Source organism: Hydra vulgaris, chromosome 06, assembly GCF_038396675.1.
Source record: "Hydra vulgaris chromosome 06, alternate assembly HydraT2T_AEP".
Classification (NCBI taxonomy): domain Eukaryota; kingdom Metazoa; phylum Cnidaria; class Hydrozoa; order Anthoathecata; family Hydridae; genus Hydra; species Hydra vulgaris.
In genome coordinates, this window is record NC_088925.1 from 20,357,698 (window position 1) to 20,371,003 (window position 13,306).

General features: G+C 25.6%; 1 protein-coding gene across 1 annotated transcript in view; it reads right to left on the reverse strand.

The window, feature by feature from the left end:
- The window catches only part of LOC100212543 (putative uncharacterized protein DDB_G0282133), a 39,198-nt gene extending 27,004 nt beyond the window's left edge, over positions 1-12,194 (reverse strand). Inside the window, exons 1-5 of the mRNA XM_065799509.1 lie at positions 11,910-12,194; positions 11,692-11,823; positions 11,027-11,180; positions 10,858-10,922; positions 8,066-8,240 (exon numbers count right to left, since the gene is read on the reverse strand). Coding sequence (XP_065655581.1) covers positions 8,066-8,240; positions 10,858-10,922; positions 11,027-11,180; positions 11,692-11,823; positions 11,910-12,044 — 661 coding nt within the window. The 5' untranslated portion in view covers positions 12,045-12,194. The remainder of the gene's footprint in view (positions 1-8,065; positions 8,241-10,857; positions 10,923-11,026; positions 11,181-11,691; positions 11,824-11,909) is intronic.
- Between the last annotated feature and the right edge of the window lie 1,112 nt (positions 12,195-13,306).

Genomic DNA, 13,306 nt, shown 5'->3' on the forward strand with positions numbered 1-13,306 from the left:
TTTATTCAGAGTTAGAGTTATGTAACAAAAGAGTTGAACTCATTCATTAAAAATGATTAACAAAGGAAATTTTAAAAACTGGTGGCACTCTTCCTGAGTGATTTTTCATAACATTTATGAAAGTTATCTAATGGAAAACAGTTTTTATGCAAGACCAAGGGCAACTTTTAAAAATTATTACTTTAGTATTACAACTTTATTAATACTTATTTGAGTCATTTAAATAAGAAAAATCTTTGGTTTGTCGAAGTTTATGTGTATTGTCTTATTTTCATTAGGTTGAATTTTTTAAATGCTGCAAAGTATTAACATTTAAATCTTGAAAAATATTTTTGACGAAAAAACTGCTATCACAATTTATGAGGGAGAGGGGTTCAGGTATATGTGATCATTTGTGTCAGGAAGGAAGGGGTTAAGAATTGTCAAATATAGGATGACGTGCTTTATGGATGATCCATAATTCCATTTACAAACGATTTGTTTAACTAAAACAGAAATAAAAAAGATTCTAACTGATTTTTTTTATATTAGGAGAATAGCAAATAAATCTTTTTTTTTTAATGTCTAAATACAAAAATTTATTTTATTCTTATTCTATGTGTACTTATATGTCAAATAAAATAAGAATACATAAATAAATAAAAAGGCAATAATATAAATAATTTTAATTAACATTGAAAAAAAAAACTTTTTTTCTAAATTCTCCTAATATAAAAAGTTTCAGTTAGAATCTTGTCTTACCAACGCAAATTACTTAATGACGTAATTCATTTTGCAAACAAAAACTTAACGAAAAAGTTTCAATAAAAACGTGTTTTAACTAAGAATCGTTATTCAAAACTTTAAATGTAAAAACAGAACATTTAATATTTTTTTACATATATTATTAAAAAACTTAAGTTTTTTAACTAAATTTTAGAAAAAACAAAACTTTATCAATAGTATTAAATTTGACCAACAACAATTTGAATATGTTAGCTCCATTTTCACTATTTCTCCATTTTTCTAAATTAATTTCGATTATGCAAATAAATTCATGGTTAAAATTACATTTTACAATTTTACCTTTTTTATCATGCGACAATGGAAAAACAGTAACTTTCGGAGGCATAAAAATAACTTAAATTTATTAATTTTAGTATTAAAGGTATATTTTAAATAAATTTTCATTTGCTAAAAGTTGATGAAAAAGACAATAAAATTTGACTACTTTTTCATTTCCCACCATGGAATTGCTCATATATATATATATATATATATATATATATATATATATATATATATATATATATATATATATATATATATATATATATATATATATATACACAAATAATTTTTAATTTATTCAACAAAATAGAATGCCTAATGTCCTAAAAAGAACAGAGCAATAATAAATTAGTAAAAATTCACTTGACAAATTTTTTTCATTTTACACTGTATATATATCCAACATCTATAAAAACTCATCAGAAATGCTGATTTCATCAACCATCAAAAACTTCTGATGAAGATATATCCATGAAATACAGTTTAAAATGAAAAAATTTGATGTGAATTTTTACTAATTTATTATTGCTCTGTTTTTTTGAAAACATTCCCAGCTAACACAAAACGTTCGAGCACATTCGACAAATATTGAGAACGTTCGAGCATGTTCTGTGAACATTGTAAAATAAATGCAAGGAATAAAATCTTTATAGATCAAAATATAGTTTCAAAGATACTAGGTTGTCTTGAAGAGGACAAAAGAGACAGTTTATTTGACTTGAAAATTGCTCTGAATATAGATGAGCTATTTATTTAGTGGAAATAGTTTCCTGTTTCAACTATATAAAGCGATATTTTATGAATCATATGAGAGCATTAATTATTAATATTTTATTGTAGTTTGTATAAGCTTGTGGTGTCTATTTTAGTGGTTCATGTATAAAACTGTTTTTATATAGAATTGACGGTCTATAACAGTTTAAGTCTTTTATAAATGGTACACTTAAGTCATTCATAAATAAAACTAGTTTGTTTATCACAAAGAGCTTTTGCTTTTTAATTAAAAAAATTTAAATAACAATTTAAAATACTTCATTAAAAATAAAAATTTAAAGAATTTTTATTTTTGATGAAGTATTGTAAATCGTGCTATTCTAAAAAACACATGTGTATATTTTTTATATTTTTAGTGGTACTTTTTCAATGAAACAACACATATTTATTTTATATGTTGTTGATGTTGTTTTGTAAACAGATTTAACTTAAATTGGTGTAAACTGTTGTTATTGCCCTTTAAAGCACTAACTAATAATAATAAATGAACTTTTTCAATGCAAGAAGTATTAGCATGAATTTTTGTTAACTTTAATCAGCTAATTGTGTGCCTTATGGTTAAAATATAATAATTAAACTATGGACTCTCAAATAAACTTGATATGGTGTAATTCAGTTGTAAAACATTGAATTTGTACAAATAAATTTTTACTTTAGTACTTATTCAACAATTGTTAAATAAATAAAGACTACGTTAGTTCAAAAAAGGATTAAATTACAGAAAGGCTACATAAGTTCAAAAAAGGATTACATTACAGAAAAACTAGCACATGTAAGTTTAAACAGAAAGTCTGTTCTATACCTGTATATTTATATGCTTAATTAAAAAACTAAAAAAAAAAAAAAAAAGTTGAGTAAACTTCCGTGTTCGTTATTGCATGTTTGAGGTGAATGTTTAAGCTATCAAAATAATGTTAGCAGTAAACGTTCGCTGTTTGTTATTTGAATGCTCGTATTAAATGTTCAAGAACTGTAAATTGGAGTTCACAAAAGTTGGTTCACATAATGCTTGCAGCGAATGTTATGCAAACCTAAATGAAAGTTGTGGCAATGTTTTTTTAACATTAATTGGTAGCTGGGTTAAGCACTCTCTTTTGTAGAATACATTTAAAATTATTTTAAAGATAAATTAAATCAAGATAAAGTCAACTTAGTTGGATAAACGTATTTACAGAACAACCGTTTGCAACTTAAACAACATGGTGTTACGGTATGGAAAAATTATAGTATGATATGGAAATTTATTGCTTCTATTTTGTTTTAAACTAGCAGTCCAATATAAATTCATAATTTTTAGGACAACTGCTTTTAAAACACGTAAATAATGTGAAATTGTTAACATAACTCAATCACACTTATTTATCTCATTAAAAATATACTTTGCTAAAGTGGTTGTATAGTAATTAAAAAAAGAGAGCTTCTATTCAACATTTACAAATGTTTTTTTCTTCACATTGTATAATATAATCTTTTATTTAAAATTACTTGTGTATATATATATATATATATATATATATATATATATATATATATATATATATATATATATATATATATATATACATATATATATATATATATATATATATATATATATATATATATATATATATATATATATATATATATATATATATACATATATATATATATATATATATATACAAATGAGTGCAAGCGCCAAGAAAAGCTCTCCTAAAACAAACATAGGGGGCCATGTGAGCTGTTCCTTTAAACAGCTTCTTAGAAGAGCTTTTGGTTTTTGCACAAGCTATCTGTTCATTCATTTAAAAAATTGTTTATTAAATACAAAATTTGGTTTTACACTTGTTACAAGCAATGTTTGTAACGCTAATGTTACAAGAATATATACATAATAAGCGTCATTTATTACGCCGTAAAATATTTCTTTAGACGAGTGTTGTCTTTGGATTTTCACACTACCTATCCATTTATTTATTAACAACATTACTTGTCTAAAAAAAATTTGACAAAGAGCTATAAATGTTTTTACTGCTCATAGAAAATGTTTTATATTTTCTTATTGTAATAGAATGTAGCCATTTTAGGAATTATTACAACAATTAAAAATTCCACATTGAAAGCTAATAATATATCAAAGTAAAAAAAATAAAAATTAAATATAATAGTTATTATGCAACAACTTTTTATCAATTAAATAATTTCATACTTTATGAATATAATTTAGAGTGTAATAACTTCATATTTATCAAATAGTCCAATCTAATCAAAAACATTTGCATTCAAATCAGCGCTCTTTTTTTTTTTTTTTTTTTTTTTGCAACAACTGTGCCTTTTAAAAATCATTGCAGTTTATTATGCAGTTCATTTTTTTTTATAAAAGTGACAGTGTTTTTCATTTTAGTTAAAATGGTAATTATACTATTGAGAAAAAAAATTATACTTTTGCAAGAGACTATCTTAAATCTGCTATCTTATACTATCTTATTGCCTGCTGCCACGAAGGAATGCTGCTAAATCGATTAAGGGTTTGGCATGGGGCAGCAATCTTTTCCTTTTTTTTCTATTTTTTTTTTCTACTTTTTCTGAAAAACTCATATGCTATAAAAATAGTGATATAAAATGCTATAAAAACTAGAAACCAAATGCTTATATAAATATGCTACAGTAGACCAAAGATTGTTCATCCAATTCTATTTGTAGATCATTTTTTGAAATAAATAAAATACTTCACCTGAATCTATTTATATTTTAATTAATTCAAACTGTAAAACTGTTTAAAACCATGGTGCATAATTATAACCTCTTTATTTAAATTACATCAAAAGCTATAAAATAAATAGCAGCAAATTCTATTTTCAAATTAGATTTATTGAATCAAATACATTTTAACAAATGGCAACAGAAATAAATAAAGGCAAGATTCAAGCTTACAGTTCATTGTGATTATCAAACAGAACAATTGCTTGCAAGCTGAGACACTCACCATGTTTGATCAATAATTTCATAAATGATCCAATTAATTATTGCACAAAGCATTTAAGTGGTAGAATTCTGATACATACAGCTACCAACTGCAAAAAATTTTACATGTCGCTAGTAACCGCACAGTCTATGTGAGATAATTTGGCAATGACTTGGAATTGAAATGCTTAAGATGGATAGTAAATCATGCAATTAACAAGTCAGGCATTCTCAGATAGGCAAAAAAATGTAGAAAAATCTCTAGCAATAACTAAAGCGCAAAATTACATTCATCTTCAATAGGGCAAAGACCACATGACTTGAAAAATAAATGGCAAAAAATCTTGTGGTCCAATGAAAGAAAATTCAATCTTGATGGTCAAGATGGCTTCAATTATTACTGTTATAACATTAGAAAAAAGAAAGTATTTTTAAAAATAAGAACTATGGGAGGCGGAGGAGTAATGATTTGAGGTGCAATTAATTATTTTGGAAAAAAAGAGATTAAATGCTGAATAATATAGAAATTTGTTGGATGATCATTTAAAAGATATTTCACAAAAATTTGGAAACACCAGTTTTATTTTCCGGCAAGACAATGCACCAATTCATAGAGCAAAGTCAAATACCCCATAGTTCACCAGTAAGAAAATTCAATTATTGGAATAGTCAGCACTCTTTCTTAATTTAAATCCTATCAAAAAAAAAAGAGGTATCTTAGCAACACATATTTATGCAGAAAGAAAACAATATTCAAATGTCAATAAATTGAAAAAGGTAATTGTACATATTTGGAAGGAAATCTCTTTTTCTGATCTCAGAAAACATTCAAAAAGTATGCCAAATTAAACATTTGAGGTTACTCAGAATTGCAGCAATAAAAACAAAGCATTATAATAAATTCAAATTAAGATACACCATATCATCAAATTTTATTGAACAAAATTAAAATATAGTTATAATTTTGCAGAAGTGTTCTTCGCAACTGTCGCCTATACTTTCAAGACTATTTAACAAGTGCTTATCAGAGTCTTTTTTTTTTCAAAAATTCTGGAGAGTGATCTAACTTGCCTAACTACCATCCCATTAGTTTTTGTCCTATCATAAGCAAAGTTTTTGAGTCTTTAATTAACATTTAATCTCTCATTTTGAATCTAATAACTTACTTTCTGATCATCAATATGGATTTCGATCTTTGCGTTCTACTGCTGATTTGTTAACGGTAATAACTGATAAATTTAATCGTGCATTAGATAGATGTGAAGAGGCTAAGGCTCACATTCAACATTACTAAAGTCTTTGATAAAGTTTGGCATGCTGGTCTTCTCCATAAGCACTCTTCTAACTGTATATCAGGTAAGATCTTTAAGATTATTGAATCCTTCCTTACCAATCGTAGTATAAAAGTTGTCCTTGATGGACAGCACTCTTCTTCATTTCCTGTATCTGCAGGGGTTCCTCAAGGTACTATCCTTGACACTAAAATTTTTTTAATTTTCATTAAAGATCTCCCAAAAACCATTTATTCTTATCTTGATAAAAAGCCAACACTCTCTGATTGCTTGGAGGAGGCATTTGGGCTTGAAAAGGATCTCACTGCTGTACAGCATGGGGCTCTTAGTGGATGGTGAACTTAAACTCAGATAAAAAATTTTCAGCTCATAATTACCGCAACAATCTAGATCTTCTTATATTTACAAATAATAATGTACTCTATGAGTCATCTACCATTCATCTGCTAGTATTAACTCTTACTTATGATCTCTCTTTGAAACAATATAACAAATCCATTGCAAAATTGACATCTGCTAAAATTGCATCTCTTTATCATGCTCGCCACTTTCTTATTCTGGATTTTATTCTTTATCTCTATAAATCTCAAATCCGCCCTTGTATGGAATACTGTTGCCATATCTGGGGTAGATCTTCAAATGATGCCCTCTCTCTTTTAGACAAGGTGCAAAAACGCATTGTAAACATAGTTGAACGTGCTCTAGCAGCCAACCTCCAACCATCATCACACCGTTGTAATGTTGCTTCTCTTTCTCCTTTCCATAAATATTATAATGGATGCTGCTCTAAAGAGCTAGTGTCTCTTGTGCCATCTGCTAAAATTTATTCTTGTATTACTCGTCACTCAATTAAGTCTCATCCTTTTACAGTGACTGTTACTAAGTGTTCCAAAAATTCTTATTCATCTAGTTTTTTTCCTCAAACATCAGTTTCATTAAAACTCGCTCCCTTCAACTTGTTTTCCTGATTCATATAATGTGCAATATTTTAGATTGCCTGTTAATCATTATCTTGCTTTATAAATTTCTCATTTAGTAACATTTTATCATTCAGTAACTTGTTGAAAGTGATGTTGTTTAATAAAAAAAAAATCTATCATTTTCCCAAAATTTTTAAATCAATCAACAAAATGAAACCAGACTATATTATAAATGAAATATTAATTAAGATGCCATTGAATAATTTAGTAATGATCATTTATTTATATGCCAAATCTTGATTTTTTAGTGAGGTTAAAAAGGTTAGATATAAAAAACTACTTTTTTACAGTATTTAAAGTTTCATGCCATTTTTGGCACTCACCAGCCATATATATAATCAAGAAAAAAATGTTTTTTCTTGATTTAAATATATGTAAAATATATTTTAAATATATTGGTTTAAATATATCCAAATATTACCATGTTGGGTCTCAAATAAAGCGAAATCATATGAAAATTTAAAAAATTTTATAATTATATTATAAAAAACTTATTGAATAAAAAAATTATTGGCAAAAATGCACTTTTTTATTTTTTAATTAATAAAGTTCATTTTTTATTCTGTTAAATCTAACATATTTATTTTTAAATAATATAGTTATCATTTTAAAAACTTTCATGATTTTGCTTCATTTGAGATCCAACATAATATACTTTTGAAAAACTTTTTTTTTTGATAATATTTGGAACTCCTTATATGTTCAAGGATCTTGGGGGACCCCTAAAAATATTTTTTATTCAAATATTTTTTAAAGCCAGTGTTTTTTTATCATATAGAACATATTTAGGGGATGGCAGCATATATTTTTCAAAAAAGTTGTTTTTTGGGACACTCTAATGTGTATGTGTGTGTATATATATATATATATATATATATATATATATATATATATATATATATATATATATATATATATATATATATGCTGATATACATGTATCATACATAGTGATGCATTATGACATTTGCTATGAATATTATACTCATTTTTTATAAATCAGAAAAAAATATATTAACATACGATCATCATTTATGAGTTTTTCAAGATACTCCTTATCAGCATAAAGTTCACCAAGAAGTTGTTTAACAGTCTTTTTTGATGGAGCTGGTAATTTTACATCTTTGTTACGACTTGCAATTGGAGGCTTTATTTGGATTAAAGGTGTCTGTTTTAGCAGTCCACGTTTTTTTGTACTCTGAAAAAATAATTACTTTTTTATACTAGCTCTACTCATTATTTACACCATCACAAAGTTGATTTGACACACCATTGACAAAGTTTTTGTTTTCCTACTCACTCATTTTATAACATTTTGTATATATTATACTTTGCTTGTTTTTCTTTACTAATTTAGTAAATAATTTTTTTTTTTTTAACTGGCTTCATTTTTAATGTTGTCTTTTTTTCTTAATGTTTTCAAAATTAACATAAAATTCAAAATTAACAAATTTAAGCTCTTTTAGCTATTTATTTACAAATTAAAACTTGTAAATAAATAGCTCTTTTTGTTAATTTTGAAATTCAAACAAATATATACAAATACCTAAGCAAATAAGTACCATTCATGGTATATCTTTTATACTTTTAATAAGTACGATTAATGATATATCTGTTGAAGAAAAGTTGAAAAAAGAACTAAAGTTAAAAAAAAAAATAGGGATTTTATTAAATCTGGTGCTACTAAACCAATCGGAATTAATAATGAAAATGAATCTTAAGTTCATTTTCATTAATAATTCTGAAGAACTATTATTAAAAAAATTAGAATCAAAATCCTTAAGACAATACTTGTAATTGTATGTTTTTATTATTCTGATATTACACCAGTACAAGCCAAATTTGATTTTGGTTAATTAAATACTTAGAAACAAACTAAATGCCAATCTGACAGAAGAATCATTCTTTTGTTGTGACACACAAACACACACACAAAATAACTGAATGTCAATCATATAGAAGAACCATTATTTTGTTGTGATATCAAAAATAACATAATCAAAAACAAAACAGATAAAAAAAACGATGAAATCTTTTTTTATCTGTTTTGGTTTTGATTATATTATTTGTGATATGTAATTTAGTTGTGTTACGCAACACAACTAAATTACATATCACAAATCCTAGAGCAAACAAAATGAGGACATCTCATTCTGTATATTAGAAATGATATTTAATCAACTAAGAATCAGTTAGCTCACTCAGATAGTGAACAGATTTGGTGTGAAACTTATATGAACAATAAAAATCCTTAGTGGCTGCATATAAAGACACCCAAGTTTTCAATATATATATTATCAATTACTATATTAAGTGATAACTTTTATAAATTCAAAAAATACCAAAACCATATCATGATGGGCAATTTCACAAATGGTTTAGATGGACTAGTGATGCAGGTTTTTGTAAAGTTCATAGTAAAATTGCATGAGATTCAGTTTTAGGCTGAAAAGAATTTTTAAACTAAAGTTACTTAAGTTATTTTTAAACTTTCAAAAAAACGAGAGATCTTGTGATTATAAAAGTCATAATTCCAATATTCTATATAAACCTAATGTAGGTTGCACTAGAAAAACTAGAAACAGCATGTTTTCTAATTAAATCAGCTCTTAAAAAGTAACTTTTATTATATAAATTTAAAATTTAAAATTGAAATAGTAAACTTAAAAAAATAATCTCTTTTCAATAAACGCTTCAAAGAAAATTATTTTCCAAAATTGAGATTACATCAAATTGCTTAAACAGAGATAAAAAACAGGTATAGATGGTATCAAACAGAGATAAAAAACAGGTATCGATGACAAATATAAACTTTTACTTTAATTTTAAGAGGAAAATGAATGTATTGAATGTACAATCATCTCTTTGTGAGCGTTTTAGTTTAATCCTTACCATGTCTGTGTACCACATTAAATTTGTTTCTTTGATAAACAAAGTTGCTGCGTTTTGAAGTTAAAAGGTTGAGAAAGGGTTGTAAAAGAAAAAAAAAGTCACTACAGTTAAGAAGTACCCTCCTTGACTGTAGTGACTTGATGTTGGGAACCTGATAATAAAAAAAAAGGCAAAAATAAAAAGAGATTTTAAAAAATAATTAAGGACTTTAGGAAAGACTTATAAATATATAAAAATTAATACACTTCACAATGTTTATTCTTTAAACCTTTAGGAAACAGACTTATAAATATATAAGAGTAAATACATCTCACAATGTTTATTCATAAAATTTAAAAAGTAAACATAAAATACACAAAGTTTTTTATGTTTATAGATTTTATTTGCAAAAAATACGATTCAAATTTATTTCATTAAATATTGTAACAATAACATTATATTACTAAATCAATATAAAAAATTAAAGGGAAAGACTTTAAAACCATATTTAGTTTATATAGCTTTAACATCATATTTAATTAATTTATTTATTTATTGGAAATTATTATGCAATAATTTTTAAACTATTTTTATTCAAACAAACTCCTTGATTAAGTAATGATTTTGTTTGAACAAAATATAAAGCATTAAATTATGAAAATTTAAAATTAAAATATTAAACATTAAATAACAAAACTGAAAACAATGATTTGTTCTTAACTTAATTGAACTTATTTTTGAAAAATTTTTTGATTGGCTGAAATTATAAAAACATAATAATTTACGATTATTATACATATTTTTAAATGTTTTATTTCAAAAAAAAAAAAGAACCACATTTCTTAATAGTATCAAGTGATATGATAAAGTTTAAACCCTGGAAACTAACTGGAGTAACAACAACAACAACAAAAAGTACAAAAGTTTAAAAAATTAAAACTTACAAAGTCATCCTGTTTGGAGAAAAAAGAAAGATCACCTTTTGCTTCTAGTTTTATTTTTGCTGCTTCTAAATATGCATTTAAGAAAAAGAACTTTTATATTTAATGAAATAGTGCAAATTTAATAAGTAGTTTTTTGTTGAACATACAGGGAATTAAAAAAATAACTTACTTCCAATTGAATTTTCAATCGCTTCTTGAGCTTTTTGTATCCCTAAGCGGAACTCATCAAGTTCAGGACATAGTTTATGTCCTCTATGGTAGTATACAAGAGCATACTCAAAGTCTCCTATACAGTACAAAGCTTCTGCTTTTTGACAAAGACCCTAATAAGCAAAAAAAAAATTATAAAATTGAAAACTTTAAATTAATAAAAAATGAAAAAAATCCTAATTTATTTTCTTTTAAATTTATTTATTTATTTTTTTCTTATGGATACTTTATTTTGTTCTTAGAATTTATTTTAGTTTTTACAGGTAAAATTTAAAAAAAAGTTCTTTATTTAAGTTATTGTTATTTTACAATTAATTAAATTAATGTTTTATTTTTTAATAATATTATTTTTAACTAATAAAAAATTTTCTTTATTATTATTATTTTTTTTTTTTTTTCAATTTTATTATTTTATTTGTTTTTCATTTATTATTATTTTTATTATTATTATTAATATTACTATTATTATTGTTGTTGTTGTTGTTGTTGTTGTTGCTGTTATTATTTCATTACTTATAATTTTATGGTTAAAAAAAAATTAACTAAAAAAAAGTAAACTAAAACTCTTGAGCTCAAAAAAAGTTGACAAAAAACATAGTAATAAATTGAATAGTAAAAAAGTACCTTGATTGAATCTTTATTTTCGGAAAGAACTGTTTCTGCATCTTGTAATGCTTTTTGAGGATCTCCAAGCTTTAAATAACACTTAGATCTAGCAACTAGACAAGTTGGGTCATTTTCTTTTATTTCAAGTGCCTACAAATTAATAAAAATGTTTTAATATTTATCAAGTTTATTTTTTATATATAAAATAAAACTTTACTACAACTGAAAGATCTTACCAAACTATAGCTTTCAATAGCTTTTTTAAATTCACCTTGTTTAAATAGAATAGCACCTTCAGCTAAATATGTGCTATACGAACTTCTTGGAGCACTGTTTTCTTCATCGTCTTCATAGGTTTCGCTATTGGTCATTTATATAATAATACTTTTGAATATGACCTCCTTTGCAATGGTACTTGCAATTATTTGACCCTTTTGAATGGAATAATATGACCAGTTTATGCTGTTGCTACGGAACTTGATATAGTCCGTTACAGTCCGAATTGTTACATCGTACTTAGCGACGATATATGCTTGGCCGATTAATCTAAACTTCATTTAAGTCGGCTCGCGTCACGTTCTGGTACATAATGTTTTAATAAAATAATAATTTAAGGTATAGCTTACTTGTACCGATTATAAGCTCATTTTAAAACGAAATTAGGCTTTTCTTTATTAATTTTTCTTTATTAATATTAAAAAAGATCTAGAAACAGCTGTAATTAAAGTAAAAAAACATGGATTTACCAAAAGGAAGGTTGCAAAAATGTACAATATTCCATTAGGAACATTACCTAAAAAATTAAAGCTTGGGGATCAAGTTCTGAAATGCATGGCGGACAGACCAGACTTGATAGTAAAACCGAAAATTTGTTTGTCCAAAAAATTATTGATGTGACTAACTGGAGAGTTCCATTTGATTCGTAGGATATAAAACTTTTAGTCATATCTTATTGTGATAAAGTGAAGATAAATGACGCTTGATTCAAAAATAATATGCCTGGGGTAGAATGGACTCAGTCTTTCACGAAGAGACATTATTTAACAAATAGGTTGCTGACAATGTAAAACATAGTAGAGCTGAAGTAAATGAGGGAAACCTTAAAAAATATTTTGATAATTTGTACCAAGAGTTAAAGGATATACCTCCAGAAAATATCTACAACTATGATGAGATCAATATAACAGACAATCCAGGATCCAAATTCGCTATTGTTTGTCGAGGTCATGGAAACCGTGTTGAAAAAAAAACAAGAATATTTAAAGCAGTCGATCAGTTCAATGTTTTCTGGCAATGCTGTTGGAGAGTTTTTTCCGCCCATGGATGTTTATAAAGCAAAGAATCTTTACCAGGGTTGGACTCAACGTGGACATTAAGCTTGTAACAATAAATTTGATACAACTTTCTACTCTCCAATTCAAAAGAATACTCACGACTGCTTTAACCCTCTAAATACTGCAACATCTAGTGGTTGACAGAGATGAGTTGCATTTGAGGGCATTGTTATAAACTTGGACATCAAGTTTATAACAATACCCTCAAGCTTTGATTTGCGAATTTAGAGCAATGGGGATCTACCCTATGGACAAAATAGAGGTTATAAAACGTCTTCTAGGAAAATATAAAGATCCTG